The sequence below is a fragment of the Oncorhynchus mykiss genome, chromosome 23, assembly GCF_013265735.2.
Source record: "Oncorhynchus mykiss isolate Arlee chromosome 23, USDA_OmykA_1.1, whole genome shotgun sequence".
In the NCBI taxonomy this organism is placed as follows: Eukaryota; Metazoa; Chordata; class Actinopteri; order Salmoniformes; family Salmonidae; genus Oncorhynchus; species Oncorhynchus mykiss.
This window is the reverse complement of record NC_048587.1, coordinates 145,001-166,243: the sequence shown is the minus strand read 5'-3', so window position 1 is coordinate 166,243 and position 21,243 is coordinate 145,001. Positions and strand designations below refer to the sequence as shown.

Sequence of the window (21,243 nt, the reverse complement as noted above, 5' to 3'; positions counted from 1 at the left end):
AACATGTCTTTACCTGGATGTCATCCACAGTGTGAACTATGAACATGTCTTTACCTGGATGTCATCCACAGTGTGAACTATGAACATGTCTTTACCTGGATGTCATCCACAGTGTGAACTGTCTTTACCTGGATGTCATCCACAGTGTGAACTATAAACATGTCTTTACCTGGATGTCATCCACAGTGTGAACTATAAACATGTCTTTACCTGGATGTCATCCACAGTGTGAACTGTCTTTACCTGGATGTCATCCACAGTGTGAACTATAAACATGTCTTTACCTGGATGTCATCCACAGTGTGAACTGTCTTTACCTGGATGTCATCCACAGTGTGAACTATGAACATGTCTTTACCTGGATGTCATCCACAGTGTGAACTGTCTTTACCTGGATGTCATCCACAGTGTGAACATGTCTTTACCTGGATGTCATCCACAGTGTGAACATGTCTTTACCTGGATGTCATCCACAGTGTGAACTGTCTTTACCTGGATGTCATCCACAGTGTGAACTATAAACATGTCTTTACCTGGATGTCATCCACAGTGTGAACTGTCTTTACCTGGATGTCATCCACAGTGTGAACTATAAACATGTCTTTACCTGGATGTCATCCACAGTGTGAACTGTCTTTACCTGGATGTCATCCACAGTGTGAACTATAAACATGTCTTTACCTGGATGTCATCCACAGTGTGAACTATAAACATGTCTTTACCTGGATGTCATCCACAGTGTGAACTATGAACATGTCTTTACCTGGATGTCATCCACAGTGTGAACTATGAACATGTCTTTACCTGGATGTCATCCACAGTGTGAACTATGAACATGTCTTTACCTGGATGTCATCCACAGTGTGAACTGTCTTTACCTGGATGTCATCCACAGTGTGAACTATAAACATGTCTTTACCTGGATGTCATCCACAGTGTGAACTATGAACATGTCTTTACCTGGATGTCATCCACAGTGTGAACTATAAACATGTCTTTACCTGGATGTCATCCACAGTGTGAACTGTCTTTACCTGGATGTCATCCACAGTGTGAACTATGAACATGTCTTTACCTGGATGTCATCCACAGTGTGAACTATAAACATGTCTTTACCTGGATGTCATCCACAGTGTGAACTGTCTTTACCTGGATGTCATCCACAGTGTGAACTGTCTTTACCTGGATGTCATCCACAGTGTGAACTGTCTTTACCTGGATGTCATCCACAGTGTGAACTATAAACATGTCTTTACCTGGATGTCATCCACAGTGTGAACTATGAACATGTCTTTACCTGGATGTCATCCACAGTGTGAACTATAAACATGTCTTTACCTGGATGTCATCCACAGTGTGAACTATAAACATGTCTTTACCTGGATGTCATCCACAGTGTGAACTGTCTTTACCTGGATGTCATCCACAGTGTGAACTGTCTTTACCTGGATGTCATCCACAGTGTGAACATGTCTTTACCTGGATGTCATCCACAGTGTGAACTGCCTTTACCTGGATGTCATCCACAGTGTGAACTATAAACATGTCTTTACCTGGATGTCATCCACAGTGTGAACTGTCTTTACCTGGATGTCATCCACAGTGTGAACTATGAACATGTCTTTACCTGGATGTCATCCACAGTGTGAACTATGAACATGTCTTTACCTGGATGTCATCCACAGTGTGAACTATGAACATGTCTTTACCTGGATGTCATCCACAGTGTGAACTATGAACATGTCTTTACCTGGATGTCATCCACAGTGTGGACTGTCTTTACCTGGATGTCATCCACAGTGTGAACTATAAACATGTCTTTACCTGGATGTCATCCACAGTGTGAACTATAAACATGTCTTTACCTGGATGTCATCCACAGTGTGAACTATAAACATGTCTTTACCTGGATGTCATCCACAGTGTGAACTATGAACATGTCTTTACCTGGATGTCATCCACAGTGTGGACTGTCTTTACCTGGATGTCATCCACAGTGTGAACTATAAACATGTCTTTACCTGGATGTCATCCACAGTGTGAACTGTCTTTACCTGGATGTCATCCACAGTGTGAACATGTCTTTACCTGGATGTCATCCACAGTGTGAACTATGAACATGTCTTTACCTGGATGTCATCCACAGTGTGAACTATAAACATGTCTTTACCTGGATGTCATCCACAGTGTGAACTATAAACATGTCTTTACCTGGATGTCATCCACAGTGTGAACTATGAACATGTCTTTACCTGGATGTCATCCACAGTGTGAACTATAAACATGTCTTTACCTGGATGTCATCCACAGTGTGAACATGTCTTTACCTGGATGTCATCCACAGTGTGAACATGTCTTTACCTGGATGTCATCCACAGTGTGAACTGTCTTTACCTGGATGTCATCCACAGTGTGAACTATGAACATGTCTTTACCTGGATGTCATCCACAGTGTGAACTATAAACATGTCTTTACCTGGATTTCATCCACAGTGTGAACATGTCTTTACCTGGATGTCATCCACAGTGTGAACTATGAACATGTCTTTACCTGGATGTCATCCACAGTGTGAACTATAAACATGTCTTTACCTGGATGTCATCCACAGTGTGGACATGTCTTTACCTGGATGTCATCCACAGTGTGAACTATAAACATGTCTTTACCTGGATGTCATCCACAGTGTGAACTATAAACATGTCTTTACCTGGATTTCATCCACAGTGTGAACATGTCTTTACCTGGATGTCATCCACAGTGTGAACTATGAACATGTCTTTACCTGGATGTCATCCACAGTGTGAACTGTCTTTACCTGGATGTCATCCACAGTGTGAACTATAAACATGTCTTTACCTGGATTTCATCCACAGTGTGAACATGTCTTTACCTGGATGTCATCCACAGTGTGAACTATGAACATGTCTTTACCTGGATGTCATCCACAGTGTGAACTATGAACATGTCTTTACCTGGATGTCATCCACAGTGTGAACTATGAACATGTCTTTACCTGGATGTCATCCACAGTGTGAACTATAAACATGTCTTTACCTGGATGTCATCCACAGTGTGAACTATGAACATGTCTTTACCTGGATGTCATCCACAGTGTGAACTATGAACATGTCTTTACCTGGATGTCATCCACAGTGTGAACTGTCTTTACCTGGATGTCATCCACAGTGTGAACTATAAACATGTCTTTACCTGGATGTCATCCACAGTGTGAACTATAAACATGTCTTTACCTGGATGTCATCCACAGTGTGAACTATGAACATGTCTTTACCTGGATGTCATCCACAGTGTGAACTATAAACATGTCTTTACCTGGATGTCATCCACAGTGTGAACTATAAACATGTCTTTACCTGGATGTCATCCACAGTGTGAACTGTCTTTACCTGGATGTCATCCACAGTGTGAACTGTCTTTACCTGGATGTCATCCACAGTGTGAACTATAAACATGTCTTTACCTGGATGTCATCCACAGTGTGAACTATAAACATGTCTTTACCTGGATGTCATCCACAGTGTGAACTGTCTTTACCTGGATGTCATCCACAGTGTGAACTGTCTTTACCTGGATGTCATCCACAGTGTGAACTGTCTTTACCTGGATGTCATCCACAGTGTGAACTATAAACATGTCTTTACCTGGATGTCATCCACAGTGTGAACTGTCTTTACCTGGATGTCATCCACAGTGTGAACTATAAACATGTCTTTACCTGGATGTCATCCACAGTGTGAACTATAAACATGTCTTTACCTGGATGTCATCCACAGTGTGAACTGTCTTTACCTGGATGTCATCCACAGTGTGAACTATGAACATGTCTTTACCTGGATGTCATCCACAGTGTGAACTATAAACATGTCTTTACCTGGATGTCATCCACAGTGTGAACATGTCTTTACCTGGATGTCATCCACAGTGTGAACTATGAACATGTCTTTACCTGGATGTCATCCACAGTGTGAACATGTCTTTACCTGGATGTTATCCACAGTGTGAACATGTCTTTACCTGGATGTCATCCACAGTGTGAACATGTCTTTACCTGGATGTCATCCACAGTGTGAACTATGAACATGTCTTTACCTGGATGTCATCCACAGTGTGAACATGTCTTTACCTGGATGTCATCCACAGTGTGAACTATGAACATGTCTTTACCTGGATGTCATCCACAGTGTGAACTGTCTTTACCTGGATGTCATCCACAGTGTGAACTATGAACATGTCTTTACCTGGATGTCATCCACAGTGTGAACTATGAACATGTCTTTACCTGGATGTCATCCACAGTGTGAACTATAAACATGTCTTTACCTGGATGTCATCCACAGTGTGAACTATAAACATGTCTTTACCTGGATGTCATCCACAGTGTGAACATGTCTTTACCTGGATGTCATCCACAGTGTGAACTATAAACATGTCTTTACCTGGATGTCATCCACAGTGTGAACTGTCTTTACCTGGATGTCATCCACAGTGTGAACTATAAACATGTCTTTACCTGGATGTCATCCACAGTGTGAACTATGAACATGTCTTTACCTGGATGTCATCCACAGTGTGAACATGTCTTTACCTGGATGTCATCCACAGTGTGAACTATAAACATGTCTTTACCTGGATGTCATCCACAGTGTGAACTGTCTTTACCTGGATGTCATCCACAGTGTGAACTATGAACATGTCTTTACCTGGATGTCATCCACAGTGTGAACTGTCTTTACCTGGATGTCATCCACAGTGTGAACTATGAACATGTCTTTACCTGGATGTCATCCACAGTGTGAACTATAAACATGTCTTTACCTGGATGTCATCCACAGTGTGAACTATAAACATGTCTTTACCTGGATGTCATCCACAGTGTGAACTATAAACATGTCTTTACCTGGATGTCATCCACAGTGTGAACTATAAACATGTCTTTACCTGGATGTCATCCACAGTGTGAACTATGAACATGTCTTTACCTGGATGTCATCCACAGTGTGAACTATAAACATGTCTTTACCTGGATGTCATCCACAGTGTGAACTGTCTTTACCTGGATGTCATCCACAGTGTGAACTATAAACATGTCTTTACCTGGATGTCATCCACAGTGTGAACTATAAACATGTCTTTACCTGGATGTCATCCACAGTGTGAACTATGAACATGTCTTTACCTGGATGTCATCCACAGTGTGAACTGTCTTTACCTGGATGTCATCCACAGTGTGGACTATAAACATGTCTTTACCTGGATGTCATCCACAGTGTGAACTATAAACATGTCTTTACCTGGATGTCATCCACAGTGTGAACTATAAACATGTCTTTACCTGGATGTCATCCACAGTGTGAACATGTCTTTACCTGGATGTCATCCACAGTGTGAACTGTCTTTACCTGGATGTCATCCACAGTGTGAACTATGAACATGTCTTTACCTGGATGTCATCCACAGTGTGAACTGTCTTTACCTGGATGTCATCCACAGTGTGAACTATAAACATGTCTTTACCTGGATGTCATCCACAGTGTGAACTGTCTTTACCTGGATGTCATCCACAGTGTGAACTATGAACATGTCTTTACCTGGATGTCATCCACAGTGTGAACTATAAACATGTCTTTACCTGGATTTCATCCACAGTGTGAACATGTCTTTACCTGGATGTCATCCACAGTGTGAACTATGAACATGTCTTTACCTGGATGTCATCCACAGTGTGAACTATAAACATGTCTTTACCTGGATGTCATCCACAGTGTGGACATGTCTTTACCTGGATGTCATCCACAGTGTGAACTATAAACATGTCTTTACCTGGATGTCATCCACAGTGTGAACTATAAACATGTCTTTACCTGGATTTCATCCACAGTGTGAACATGTCTTTACCTGGATGTCATCCACAGTGTGAACTATGAACATGTCTTTACCTGGATGTCATCCACAGTGTGAACTGTCTTTACCTGGATGTCATCCACAGTGTGAACTATAAACATGTCTTTACCTGGATTTCATCCACAGTGTGAACATGTCTTTACCTGGATGTCATCCACAGTGTGAACTATGAACATGTCTTTACCTGGATGTCATCCACAGTGTGAACTATGAACATGTCTTTACCTGGATGTCATCCACAGTGTGAACTATGAACATGTCTTTACCTGGATGTCATCCACAGTGTGAACTATAAACATGTCTTTACCTGGATGTCATCCACAGTGTGAACTATGAACATGTCTTTACCTGGATGTCATCCACAGTGTGAACTATGAACATGTCTTTACCTGGATGTCATCCACAGTGTGAACTGTCTTTACCTGGATGTCATCCACAGTGTGAACTATAAACATGTCTTTACCTGGATGTCATCCACAGTGTGAACTATAAACATGTCTTTACCTGGATGTCATCCACAGTGTGAACTATGAACATGTCTTTACCTGGATGTCATCCACAGTGTGAACTATAAACATGTCTTTACCTGGATGTCATCCACAGTGTGAACTATAAACATGTCTTTACCTGGATGTCATCCACAGTGTGAACTGTCTTTACCTGGATGTCATCCACAGTGTGAACTGTCTTTACCTGGATGTCATCCACAGTGTGAACTATAAACATGTCTTTACCTGGATGTCATCCACAGTGTGAACTATAAACATGTCTTTACCTGGATGTCATCCACAGTGTGAACTGTCTTTACCTGGATGTCATCCACAGTGTGAACTGTCTTTACCTGGATGTCATCCACAGTGTGAACTGTCTTTACCTGGATGTCATCCACAGTGTGAACTATAAACATGTCTTTACCTGGATGTCATCCACAGTGTGAACTGTCTTTACCTGGATGTCATCCACAGTGTGAACTATAAACATGTCTTTACCTGGATGTCATCCACAGTGTGAACTATAAACATGTCTTTACCTGGATGTCATCCACAGTGTGAACTGTCTTTACCTGGATGTCATCCACAGTGTGAACTATGAACATGTCTTTACCTGGATGTCATCCACAGTGTGAACTATAAACATGTCTTTACCTGGATGTCATCCACAGTGTGAACATGTCTTTACCTGGATGTCATCCACAGTGTGAACTATGAACATGTCTTTACCTGGATGTCATCCACAGTGTGAACATGTCTTTACCTGGATGTTATCCACAGTGTGAACATGTCTTTACCTGGATGTCATCCACAGTGTGAACATGTCTTTACCTGGATGTCATCCACAGTGTGAACTATGAACATGTCTTTACCTGGATGTCATCCACAGTGTGAACATGTCTTTACCTGGATGTCATCCACAGTGTGAACTATGAACATGTCTTTACCTGGATGTCATCCACAGTGTGAACTGTCTTTACCTGGATGTCATCCACAGTGTGAACTATGAACATGTCTTTACCTGGATGTCATCCACAGTGTGAACTATGAACATGTCTTTACCTGGATGTCATCCACAGTGTGAACTATAAACATGTCTTTACCTGGATGTCATCCACAGTGTGAACTATAAACATGTCTTTACCTGGATGTCATCCACAGTGTGAACATGTCTTTACCTGGATGTCATCCACAGTGTGAACTATAAACATGTCTTTACCTGGATGTCATCCACAGTGTGAACTGTCTTTACCTGGATGTCATCCACAGTGTGAACTATAAACATGTCTTTACCTGGATGTCATCCACAGTGTGAACTATGAACATGTCTTTACCTGGATGTCATCCACAGTGTGAACATGTCTTTACCTGGATGTCATCCACAGTGTGAACTATAAACATGTCTTTACCTGGATGTCATCCACAGTGTGAACTGTCTTTACCTGGATGTCATCCACAGTGTGAACTATGAACATGTCTTTACCTGGATGTCATCCACAGTGTGAACTGTCTTTACCTGGATGTCATCCACAGTGTGAACTATGAACATGTCTTTACCTGGATGTCATCCACAGTGTGAACTATAAACATGTCTTTACCTGGATGTCATCCACAGTGTGAACTATAAACATGTCTTTACCTGGATGTCATCCACAGTGTGAACTATAAACATGTCTTTACCTGGATGTCATCCACAGTGTGAACTATAAACATGTCTTTACCTGGATGTCATCCACAGTGTGAACTATGAACATGTCTTTACCTGGATGTCATCCACAGTGTGAACTATAAACATGTCTTTACCTGGATGTCATCCACAGTGTGAACTGTCTTTACCTGGATGTCATCCACAGTGTGAACTATAAACATGTCTTTACCTGGATGTCATCCACAGTGTGAACTATAAACATGTCTTTACCTGGATGTCATCCACAGTGTGAACTATGAACATGTCTTTACCTGGATGTCATCCACAGTGTGAACTGTCTTTACCTGGATGTCATCCACAGTGTGGACTATAAACATGTCTTTACCTGGATGTCATCCACAGTGTGAACTATAAACATGTCTTTACCTGGATGTCATCCACAGTGTGAACTATAAACATGTCTTTACCTGGATGTCATCCACAGTGTGAACATGTCTTTACCTGGATGTCATCCACAGTGTGAACTGTCTTTACCTGGATGTCATCCACAGTGTGAACTATGAACATGTCTTTACCTGGATGTCATCCACAGTGTGAACTGTCTTTACCTGGATGTCATCCACAGTGTGAACTATAAACATGTCTTTACCTGGATGTCATCCACAGTGTGAACTATGAACATGTCTTTACCTGGATGTCATCCACAGTGTGAACTATAAACATGTCTTTACCTGGATGTCATCCACAGTGTGAACTGTCTTTACCTGGATGTCATCCACAGTGTGAACTATAAACATGTCTTTACCTGGATGTCATCCACAGTGTGAACTATAAACATGTCTTTACCTGGATGTCATCCACAGTGTGAACTGTCTTTACCTGGATGTCATCCACAGTGTGAACTGTCTTTACCTGGATGTCATCCACAGTGTGAACATGTCTTTACCTGGATGTCATCCACAGTGTGAACATGTCTTTACCTGGATGTCATCCACAGTGTGAACATGTCTTTACCTGGATGTCATCCACAGTGTGAACTGTCTTTACCTGGATGTCATCCACAGTGTGAACTATAAACATGTCTTTACCTGGATGTCATCCACAGTGTGAACTATGAACATGTCTTTACCTGGATGTCATCCACAGTGTGAACTATAAACATGTCTTTACCTGGATGTCATCCACAGTGTGAACTATGAACATGTCTTTACCTGGATGTCATCCACAGTGTGAACTATAAACATGTCTTTACCTGGATGTCATCCACAGTGTGAACTGTCTTTACCTGGATGTCATCCACAGTGTGAACTATAAACATGTCTTTACCTGGATGTCATCCACAGTGTGAACTATAAACATGTCTTTACCTGGATGTCATCCACAGTGTGAACTATGAACATGTCTTTACCTGGATGTCATCCACAGTGTGAACTGTCTTTACCTGGATGTCATCCACAGTGTGGACTATAAACATGTCTTTACCTGGATGTCATCCACAGTGTGAACTATAAACATGTCTTTACCTGGATGTCATCCACAGTGTGAACTATAAACATGTCTTTACCTGGATGTCATCCACAGTGTGAACATGTCTTTACCTGGATGTCATCCACAGTGTGAACTGTCTTTACCTGGATGTCATCCACAGTGTGAACTATGAACATGTCTTTACCTGGATGTCATCCACAGTGTGAACTGTCTTTACCTGGATGTCATCCACAGTGTGAACTATAAACATGTCTTTACCTGGATGTCATCCACAGTGTGAACTATGAACATGTCTTTACCTGGATGTCATCCACAGTGTGAACTATAAACATGTCTTTACCTGGATGTCATCCACAGTGTGAACTGTCTTTACCTGGATGTCATCCACAGTGTGAACTATAAACATGTCTTTACCTGGATGTCATCCACAGTGTGAACTATAAACATGTCTTTACCTGGATGTCATCCACAGTGTGAACTGTCTTTACCTGGATGTCATCCACAGTGTGAACTGTCTTTACCTGGATGTCATCCACAGTGTGAACATGTCTTTACCTGGATGTCATCCACAGTGTGAACATGTCTTTACCTGGATGTCATCCACAGTGTGAACATGTCTTTACCTGGATGTCATCCACAGTGTGAACTGTCTTTACCTGGATGTCATCCACAGTGTGAACTATAAACATGTCTTTACCTGGATGTCATCCACAGTGTGAACTATGAACATGTCTTTACCTGGATGTCATCCACAGTGTGAACTATAAACATGTCTTTACCTGGATGTCATCCACAGTGTGAACTGTCTTTACCTGGATGTCATCCACAGTGTGAACATGTCTTTACCTGGATGTCATCCACAGTGTGAACTGTCTTTACCTGGATGTCATCCACAGTGTGAACTATAAACATGTCTTTACCTGGATGTCATCCACAGTGTGAACTATGAACATGTCTTTACCTGGATGTCATCCACAGTGTGAACTATAAACATGTCTTTACCTGGATGTCATCCACAGTGTGAACTATGAACATGTCTTTACCTGGATGTCATCCACAGTGTGAACTATAAACATGTCTTTACCTGGATGTCATCCACAGTGTGAACTATGAACATGTCTTTACCTGGATGTCATCCACAGTGTGAACATGTCTTTACCTGGATGTCATCCACAGTGTGAACTGTCTTTACCTGGATGTCATCCACAGTGTGAACTATGAACATGTCTTTACCTGGATGTCATCCACAGTGTGAACTGTCTTTACCTGGATGTCATCCACAGTGTGAACTATAAACATGTCTTTACCTGGATGTCATCCACAGTGTGAACTATGAACATGTCTTTACCTGGATGTCATCCACAGTGTGAACTATAAACATGTCTTTACCTGGATGTCATCCACAGTGTGAACTGTCTTTACCTGGATGTCATCCACAGTGTGAACTATAAACATGTCTTTACCTGGATGTCATCCACAGTGTGAACTATAAACATGTCTTTACCTGGATGTCATCCACAGTGTGAACTGTCTTTACCTGGATGTCATCCACAGTGTGAACTGTCTTTACCTGGATGTCATCCACAGTGTGAACATGTCTTTACCTGGATGTCATCCACAGTGTGAACATGTCTTTACCTGGATGTCATCCACAGTGTGAACATGTCTTTACCTGGATGTCATCCACAGTGTGAACTGTCTTTACCTGGATGTCATCCACAGTGTGAACTATAAACATGTCTTTACCTGGATGTCATCCACAGTGTGAACTATGAACATGTCTTTACCTGGATGTCATCCACAGTGTGAACTATAAACATGTCTTTACCTGGATGTCATCCACAGTGTGAACTGTCTTTACCTGGATGTCATCCACAGTGTGAACATGTCTTTACCTGGATGTCATCCACAGTGTGAACTGTCTTTACCTGGATGTCATCCACAGTGTGAACTATAAACATGTCTTTACCTGGATGTCATCCACAGTGTGAACTATGAACATGTCTTTACCTGGATGTCATCCACAGTGTGAACTATAAACATGTCTTTACCTGGATGTCATCCACAGTGTGAACTATGAACATGTCTTTACCTGGATGTCATCCACAGTGTGAACTATAAACATGTCTTTACCTGGATGTCATCCACAGTGTGAACTATGAACATGTCTTTACCTGGATGTCATCCACAGTGTGAACTGTCTTTACCTGGATGTCATCCACAGTGTGAACTATGAACATGTCTTTACCTGGATGTCATCCACAGTGTGAACTATGAACATGTCTTTACCTGGATGTCATCCACAGTGTGAACTATAAACATGTCTTTACCTGGATGTCATCCACAGTGTGAACTATGAACATGTCTTTACCTGGATGTCATCCACAGTGTGAACTATAAACATGTCTTTACCTGGATGTCATCCACAGTGTGAACTATGAACATGTCTTTACCTGGATGTCATCCACAGTGTGAACTATGAACATGTCTTTACCTGGATGTAATCCACAGTGTGAACTGTCTTTACCTGGATGTCATCCACAGTGTGAACTATGAACATGTCTTTACCTGGATGTCATCCACAGTGTGAACTATAAACATGTCTTTACCTGGATGTCATCCACAGTGTGAACTATAAACATGTCTTTACCTGGATGTCATCCACAGTGTGAACTATGAACATGTCTTTACCTGGATGTCATCCACAGTGTGAACTATAAACATGTCTTTACCTGGATGTCATCCACAGTGTGAACTATAAACATGTCTTTACCTGGATGTCATCCACAGTGTGAACTGTCTTTACCTGGATGTCATCCACAGTGTGAACTATGAACATGTCTTTACCTGGATGTCATCCACAGTGTGAACTGTCTTTACCTGGATGTCATCCACAGTGTGAACTATGAACATGTCTTTACCTGGATGTCATCCACAGTGTGAACTATGAACATGTCTTTACCTGGATGTCATCCACAGTGTGAACTATGAACATGTCTTTACCTGGATGTCATCCACAGTGTGAACTATGAACATGTCTTTACCTGGATGTCATCCACAGTGTGAACTATAAACATGTCTTTACCTGGATGTCATCCACAGTGTGAACTATAAACACGTCTTTACCTGGATGTCATCCACAGTGTGAACTATGAACATGTCTTTACCTGGATGTCATCCACAGTGTGAACATGTCTTTACCTGGATGTCATCCACAGTGTGAACTATGAACATGTCTTTACCTGGATGTCATCCACAGTGTGAACTGTCTTTACCTGGATGTCATCCACAGTGTGAACTATAAACATGTCTTTACCTGGATGTCATCCACAGTGTGAACTATGAACATGTCTTTACCTGGATGTCATCCACAGTGTGAACTATAAACATGTCTTTACCTGGATGTCATCCACAGTGTGAACTATAAACATGTCTTTACCTGGATGTCATCCACAGTGTGAACTATAAACATGTCTTTACCTGGATGTCATCCACAGTGTGAACATGTCTTTACCTGGATGTCATCCACAGTGTGAACTATGAACATGTCTTTACCTGGATGTCATCCACAGTGTGAACTGTCTTTACCTGGATGTCATCCACAGTGTTAACTATGAACATGTCTTTACCTGGATGTCATCCACAGTGTGAACTATGAACATGTCTTTACCTGGATGTCATCCACAGTGTAAACATGTCTTTACCTGGATGTCATCCACAGTGTGAACTATGAACATGTCTTTACCTGGATGTCATCCACAGTGTGAACTATAAACATGTCTTTACCTGGATGTCATCCACAGTGTGAACTATAAACATGTCTTTACCTGGATGTCATCCACAGTGTGAACTATAAACATGTCTTTACCTGGATGTCATCCACAGTGTGAACTATGAACATGTCTTTACCTGGATGTCATCCACAGTGTGAACTATGAACATGTCTTTACCTGGATGTCATCCACAGTGTGAACTGTCTTTACCTGGATGTCATCCACAGTGTGAACTATGAACATGTCTTTACCTGGATGTCATCCACAGTGTGAACATGTCTTTACCTGGATGTCATCCACAGTGTGAACTGTCTTTACCTGGATGTCATCCACAGTGTGAACTATAAACATGTCTTTACCTGGATGTCATCCACAGTGTGAACTATAAACATGTCTTTACCTGGATGTCATCCACAGTGTGAACTATAAACATGTCTTTACCTGGATGTCATCCACAGTGTGAACTATGAACATGTCTTTACCTGGATGTCATCCACAGTGTGAACTGTCTTTACCTGGATGTCATCCACAGTGTGAACTGTCTTTACCTGGATGTCATCCACAGTGTGAACTATAAACATGTCTTTACCTGGATGTCATCCACAGTGTGAACTATAAACATGTCTTTACCTGGATGTCATCCACAGTGTGAACTATAAACACGTCTTTACCTGGATGTCATCCACAGTGTGAACTATAAACATGTCTTTACCTGGATGTCATCCACAGTGTGAACTGTCTTTACCTGGATGTCATCCACAGTGTGAACTGTCTTTACCTGGATGTCATCCACAGTGTGAACTATAAACATGTCTTTACCTGGATGTCATCCACAGTGTGAACATGTCTTTACCTGGATGTCATCCACAGTGTGAACTATGAACATGTCTTTACCTGGATGTCATCCACAGTGTGAACTGTCTTTACCTGGATGTCATCCACAGTGTGAACTGTCTTTACCTGGATGTCATCCACAGTGTGAACTGTCTTTACCTGGATGTCATCCACAGTGTGAACTATAAACATGTCTTTACCTGGATGTCATCCACAGTGTGAACTATAAACATGTCTTTACCTGGATGTCATCCACAGTGTGAACTATAAACATGTCTTTACCTGGATGTCATCCACAGTGTGAACTATGAACATGTCTTTACCTGGATGTCATCCACAGTGTGAACTATAAACATGTCTTTACCTGGATGTCATCCACAGTGTGAACTATAAACATGTCTTTACCTGGATGTCATCCACAGTGTGAACATGTCTTTACCTGGATGTCATCCACAGTGTGAACTATAAACATGTCTTTACCTGGATGTCATCCACAGTGTGAACTATAAACACGTCTTTACCTGGATGTCATCCACAGTGTGAACTATAAACATGTCTTTACCTGGATGTCATCCACAGTGTGAACTATAAACATGTCTTTACCTGGATGTCATCCACAGTGTGAACTATGAACATGTCTTTACCTGGATGTCATCCACAGTGTGAACTATAAACATGTCTTTACCTGGATGTCATCCACAGTGTGAACTATGAACATGTCTTTACCTGGATGTCATCCACAGTGTGAACTGTCTTTACCTGGATGTCATCCACAGTGTGAACTATGAACATGTCTTTACCTGGATGTAATCCACAGTGTGAACTGTCTTTACCTGGATGTCATCCACAGTGTGAACTATGAACATGTCTTTACCTGGATTTCATCCACAGTGTGAACTATGAACATGTCTTTACCTGGATGTCATCCACAGTGTGAACTCTCTTTACCTGGATGTCATCCACAGTGTGAACTCTCTTTACCTGGATGTCATCCACAGTGTGAACTATAAACATGTCTTTACCTGGATGTCATCCACAGTGTGAACTGTCTTTACCTGGATGTCATCCACAGTGTGAACTATAAACACGTCTTTACCTGGATGTCATCCACAGTGTGAACTATGAACATGTCTTTACCTGGATGTCATCCACAGTGTGAACTATAAACATGTCTTTACCTGGATGTAATCCACAGTGTGAACTATAAACATGTCTTTACCTGGATGTCATCCACAGTGTGAACTGTCTTTACCTGGATGTCATCCACAGTGTGAACATGTCTTTACCTGGATGTCATCCACAGTGTGAACTATGAACATGTCTTTACCTGGATGTCATCCACAGTGTGAACATGTCTTTACCTGGATGTCATCCACAGTGTGAACTATAAACATGTCTTTACCTGGATGTCATCCACAGTGTGAACTATGAACATGTCTTTACCTGGATGTCATCCACAGTGTGAACTGTCTTTACCTGGATGTCATCCACAGTGTGAACTATGAACATGTCTTTACCTGGATGTCATCCACAGTGTGAACTGTCTTTACCTGGATGTCATCCACAGTGTGAACTATAAACATGTCTTTACCTGGATGTCATCCACAGTGTGAACTATGAACATGTCTTTACCTGGATGTCATCCACAGTGTGAACTGTCTTTACCTGGATGTCATCCACAGTGTGAACTATAAACATGTCTTTACCTGGATGTCATCCACAGTGTGAACTATGAACATGTCTTTACCTGGATGTCATCCACAGTGTGAACTGTCTTTACCTGGATGTCATCCACAGTGTGAACTATGAACATGTCTTTACCTGGATGTCATCCACAGTGTGAACTATGAACATGTCTTTACCTGGATGTCATCCACAGTGTGAACTGTCTTTACCTGGATGTCATCCACAGTGTGAACTGTTTTTACCTGGATGTCATCCACAGTGTGAACATGTCTTTACCTGGATGTCATCCACAGTGTGAACTGTCTTTACCTGGATGTCATCCACAGTGTGAACTGTCTTTACCTGGATGTCATCCACAGTGTGAACTGTCTTTACCTGGATGTCATCCACAGTGTGAACTGTCTTTACCTGGATGTCATCCACAGTGTGAACTATGAACATGTCTTTACCTGGATGTCATCCACAGTGTGAACTATAAACATGTCTTTACCTGGATGTCATCCACAGTGTGAACTATAAACATGTCTTTACCTGGATGTCATCCACAGTGTGAACTGTCTTTACCTGGATGTCATCCACAGTGTGAACTGTCTTTACCTGGATGTCATCCACAGTGTGAACTGTCTTTACCTGGATGTCATCCACAGTGTGAACTGTCTTTACCTGGATGTCATCCACAGTGTGAACTGTCTTTACCTGGATGTCATCCACAGTGTGAACTGTCTTTACCTGGATTTCATCCACAGTGTGAACTATAAACATGTCTTGCAGGTCTTCCATGGCTCCTTCCATCCAGTTGTTAAAGGGAGCTGACCTCTTAGAGAACTCCAGGAACAGCTGGTCGATGGTCTCCAGCAGCTTCTCCGTCCTCTGAGAGACACCAAGGTAGGGGAAATGGGATTAATGACAAATGATCATTTAAAATGATGACTATCGTGACCAAGTGGTTTTAAACTACTCTTAAACACTGTTTATTGTTGTGACATGAAACCTGGTCATTCAGAACAGGGAGTAATGGCAATTTCTGTGTAGTGATTTGTGTGTTGATCATCTGAGTGTTTATGTAGGTCTGCAGATGACAACCAGATTGGAACCAGATTAGAACCAGAGTGTTTGTCTCCCTCCACAAGCCCCCACCAGAGGACCACTAGCCCCCACCAGAGAACCACTAGCCCCCACCAGAGAACCACTAGCCCCCACCAGAGGACCACTGTCTCCCTCCACTAGCCCCCACAAGAGGACCTCTGTCTCCCTCCACTAGCCCCCACCAGAGGACCACTAGCCCCCACCAGAGGACCACTAACCCCCACCAGAGGACCACTAGCCCCCACCAGAGGGCCACTGTCTCCCTCCACTAGCCCCCTCCAGAGGACCACTAGCCCCCACCAGAGGACCTCTGTCTCCCTCCACTAGCCCCCTCCAGAGGACCACTAGCCCCCACAAGAGGACCACTAGCCCCCACCAGAGGACCACTAGCCCCCACCAGAGGACCTCTGTCTCCCTCCACTAGCCGCCACCAGAGGACCACTAGCCCCCACCAGAGGACCACTAGCCCCCACCAGAGGACCTCTGTCTCCCTCCACTAACCCCCACCAGAGAACCACTAACCCCCACCAGAGAACCACTAGCCCCCACCAGAGGACCACTAGCCCCCACCAGAGGACCACTAGCCCCCACCAGAGGACCTCTGTCTCCCTCCACTAGCCCCCACCAGAGGACCACTAGCCCCCACCAGAGGACCACTAGCCCCCACCAGAGGACCACTGTCTCCCTCCACTAACCCCCACCAGAGGACCACTGTCTCCCTCCACTAGCCCCCACCAGAGGACCACTGTCTCCCTCCACTAGCCCCCACCAGAGGACCTCTATTCTGTACCTCCCTCCACTAGAAGAACCCAGCCCTATTCTGTATCTTCCTCCACTATAAGAACCCAGTCCTGTTCTGTACCTCCCTCCACTAGAATAACGCAGCTCTATTCTGTACCTCCCTCCTCTAGAAGAACCCAGCCATATTCTGTAACTCCCTCCACTAGAAGAACCCAGCCCTGTTCTGTATCTCCCTCCAGTAGCCCCCACCAGAAGAACCCAGCCCTATTCTGTACCTCCCTCCACTAGAAGAACCCAGCCCTATTCTGTACCTCCCTCCAGTAGAAGAACCCAGCCCTATTCTGTACCTCCCTCCACCAGAAGAACCCAGCCCTATTCTGTACCTCCCTCCACTAGAATAACCCAGCCCTACTCTGTACCTCCCTCCAGTAGAAGAACCCAGCCCTATTCTGTACCTACCTCCACTAGAAGAACCCAGCCCTATTCTGTACCTCCCTCCACTAGAAGAACCCAGCCCTATTCTGTACCTCCCTCCACAAGAATAACCCAGCCCTATTCTGTACCTCCCTCCTCTATAAGAATCCAGCCCTATTCTGTACCTCCCCCCACCAGCCTCCACCAGAAGAATCCAGCCCTATTCTGTACCTCCCTCCTCTAGAAGAACCCAGCCCTATTCTGTACCTCCCTCCTCTAGAAGAACCCAGCCCTATTCTGTACCTCCCTCCTCTAGAAGAACCCAGCCCTGTTCTGTACCTCCCTCCTCTAGAAGAACACAGCCCTATTCTGTGCCTCCCTCCTCTAGAAGAACCCAGCCCTGTTCTGTACCTCCCCCCACTAGAAGAACCCAGCCCTATTCTGTACCTCCCCCCACTAGCCCCCACCAGAAGAACCCAGCCCTATTCTGTACCTCCAGGTTCTCCCTCCTCTTCTGGGTGAGGGTTCCCAGCTGGTCCCATTGGTCACAAATGCCCTGGCAGCGCTCGTTGATAGAGGAGGCAGCATGGTAGTCCAGCTCACTGTGGACAGAGAGAGAGAGGAGGAGAGAGAAAGAGAGAGAGAGAGAGAGAGAGAGAGAGAGAGAGAGAGAGAGAGAGGAGCGAGGGGAGAGAGAGAGAGAGAGAGAGAGAGAGAGAGCTCTGGTCAAAAGTTGTGCACTATATAGGGAATAGGGTGCCATTTGGAGCCACAGTTTTTGGAGAAAAAACAAATAAAAGTAAGAAAATGACAGCAAGTTCAGTTTACTTGAGTAGCCTGAGCAGACCCCTGACCTCCACCCAATAGAGGGAGTGTATATAACTAATAGTGACCTCAGCCATAGTGAGTCCATCACCTCAGAAATATATTTTCATGTAGGTGAACGCTTAAATAAACACTACAATTCCATTCTTATATTTACTGACTCTCCTCTCTCCCCTCTTCAGAAGTATCCCAGAGAAACCTGTTCCTGACTATCCCTCTCTCCAGAAGTATCCCAGAGAAACCTGTTCCTAACTCTCCTATCCCTCTCTCCAGAAGTATCCCAGAGAAACCTGTTCCTGACTATCCCTCTCTCCAGAAGTATCCCAGAGAAACCTGTTCCTGACTCTCCTCTCTCCAGAAGTATCCCAGAGAAACCTGTTCCCAGAGAAACCTGTTCCCAACTCTCCTCTCTCCAGAAGTATCCCAGACAAACCTGTTCCCAGAGAAACCTGTTCCTGACTCTCCTCTCTCCAGAAGTATCCCAGAGAAACCTGTTCTCAGAGAAACCTGTTCCTAACTCTCCTCTCTCCAGAAGTATCCCAGACAAACCTGTTCTTAACTCTCCTCTCTCCAGAAGTATCCCAGAGAAACCTGTTCTCAGAGAAACCTGTTCCTGTCTCTCCTCTCTCCAGAAGTATCCCAGAGAAACCTGTTCCTAACTCTCCTCTCTCCAGAAGTATCCCAGAGAAACCTGTTCTTAACTCTCCTCTCTCCAGAAGTATCCCAGAGAAACCTGTTCCCAGATAAACCTGTTCCTGACTCTCCTCTCTCCAGAAATATCCCAGAGAAACCTGTTCCTAACTCTCCTCTCTCCAGAAGTATCCCAGAGAAACCTGTTCCTAACTCTCCTCTCTCCAGAAGTATCCCAGACAAACCTGTTCTTAACTCTCCCATCTCCCTCTCCAGAAGTATCCCAGAGAAACCTGTTCCTAACTCTCCTCTCTCCAGAAGTATCCCAGACAAACCTGTTCTTAACTCTCCCATCTCCCTCTCCAGAAGTATCCCAGAGAAACCTGTTCCTAACTCTCCTCTCTCCAGAAGTATCCTAGAGAAACCTGTTCCTAACTCTCCTCTCTCCAGAAGTATCCCAGAGAAACCTGGTTCGTTGTTCAATAATGAATGCAACGGAAAACTTTCTTAAACGTTTTGCAACAGAATAGAGAGGTGAAAATGTACTTTTGTCAATGGACAGCTCAAAGTAGTTTATTCCGTTTGGTGCCTAATAAACATGACCCAAGAACATTGCAGGGGGCTGACAGAGAACCTCAAGGTGACCCGTGTCATTGTGTTCCCGGCCCAGACCCACCCAGGCAGTAACTGGATATCTGGGGAATAGTGAAAACAGACCTCACCAGGGGGACAACTGAGAGAGAGAGAGTGTGTGTGTGTGTGTGTGTGTCCGAGAGGAGATTCCCCAGCAGAAGGTTAATATTGACTGAGATAACAATGTTAGTTCTTCTGCAGTACTAGCGAAGGGATGACCTTTCACCTTCTGACATGCTGTGATCCCATTGGCTGTTAGACACCAGATAAGATAAACGGCTATGACCCATGACTCAGATACATGGCAGTGAACTGACACACACACGCACGCACGCACGCACTCTCTCACACACACACACACACACACACACACACACACACACACACACACACACACACACACACACACACACACACACACACACACACACACACACACACACACACACACACACACACACACACACACACAGACACACAGACACACACACACTCGCAGGCAGGACAATCAGTGCTGTTGCAGAGGGAAACTGGCAGGTGCTGTTCAGGGTCATTCAAACCCACATTTAGAACACACTCCTCAATTCAGGGCCACGTAGACCTGTTGGCTGGTTGGTGCTGCGTTTAACTTTACCCCAGTTTACATCAGGGCCACGCTGACCTGTTGGCTGGTTGGTGCTGCTTTTAACTTTACCCCAGTTTACATCAGGGCCACGTAGACCTGTTAGCTGGTTGGTGCTGCTTCTAACTTTACCCCAGTTTACATCAGGGCCACGCTGACCTGTTAGCTGGTTGGTGCTGCTTCTAACTTTACACCAGTTTACATGAGGGATACGCTGACCTGTTGGCTGGTTGGTGCTGCTTCTAACTTTACACCAGTTGGTCTGGTTGGTGCTGCTTCTAACTTTACACCAGTTTACATCAGGGACAAATAGACCTGTGGGCTGGTTGGTGCTGCTTCTAACTTTACACCAGTTTACATCAGGGACAAATAGACCTGTTGGCTGGTTGGTGCTGCTTCTAACTTTACACCAGTTTACATCAGGGACAAATAGACCTGTGGGCTGGTTG

General features: G+C 43.7%; 1 protein-coding gene across 3 annotated transcripts in view; it reads right to left on the bottom strand.

Annotated features, from left to right (window-relative positions):
- LOC110510910 (alpha-actinin-2) overlaps window positions 1-21,243 on the bottom strand; it is an 84,208-nt gene that overhangs the window by 25,991 nt on the left and 36,974 nt on the right. For all 3 annotated transcript variants that reach the window (XM_036960753.1, XM_036960754.1, XM_036960755.1), the window contains 2 exons: window positions 18,578-18,686; window positions 16,573-16,713 (listed from right to left, as the gene is read on the bottom strand). In XM_036960753.1, the coding sequence (XP_036816648.1) occupies window positions 16,573-16,713; window positions 18,578-18,686 (250 nt within the window). The remainder of the gene's footprint in view (window positions 1-16,572; window positions 16,714-18,577; window positions 18,687-21,243) is intronic.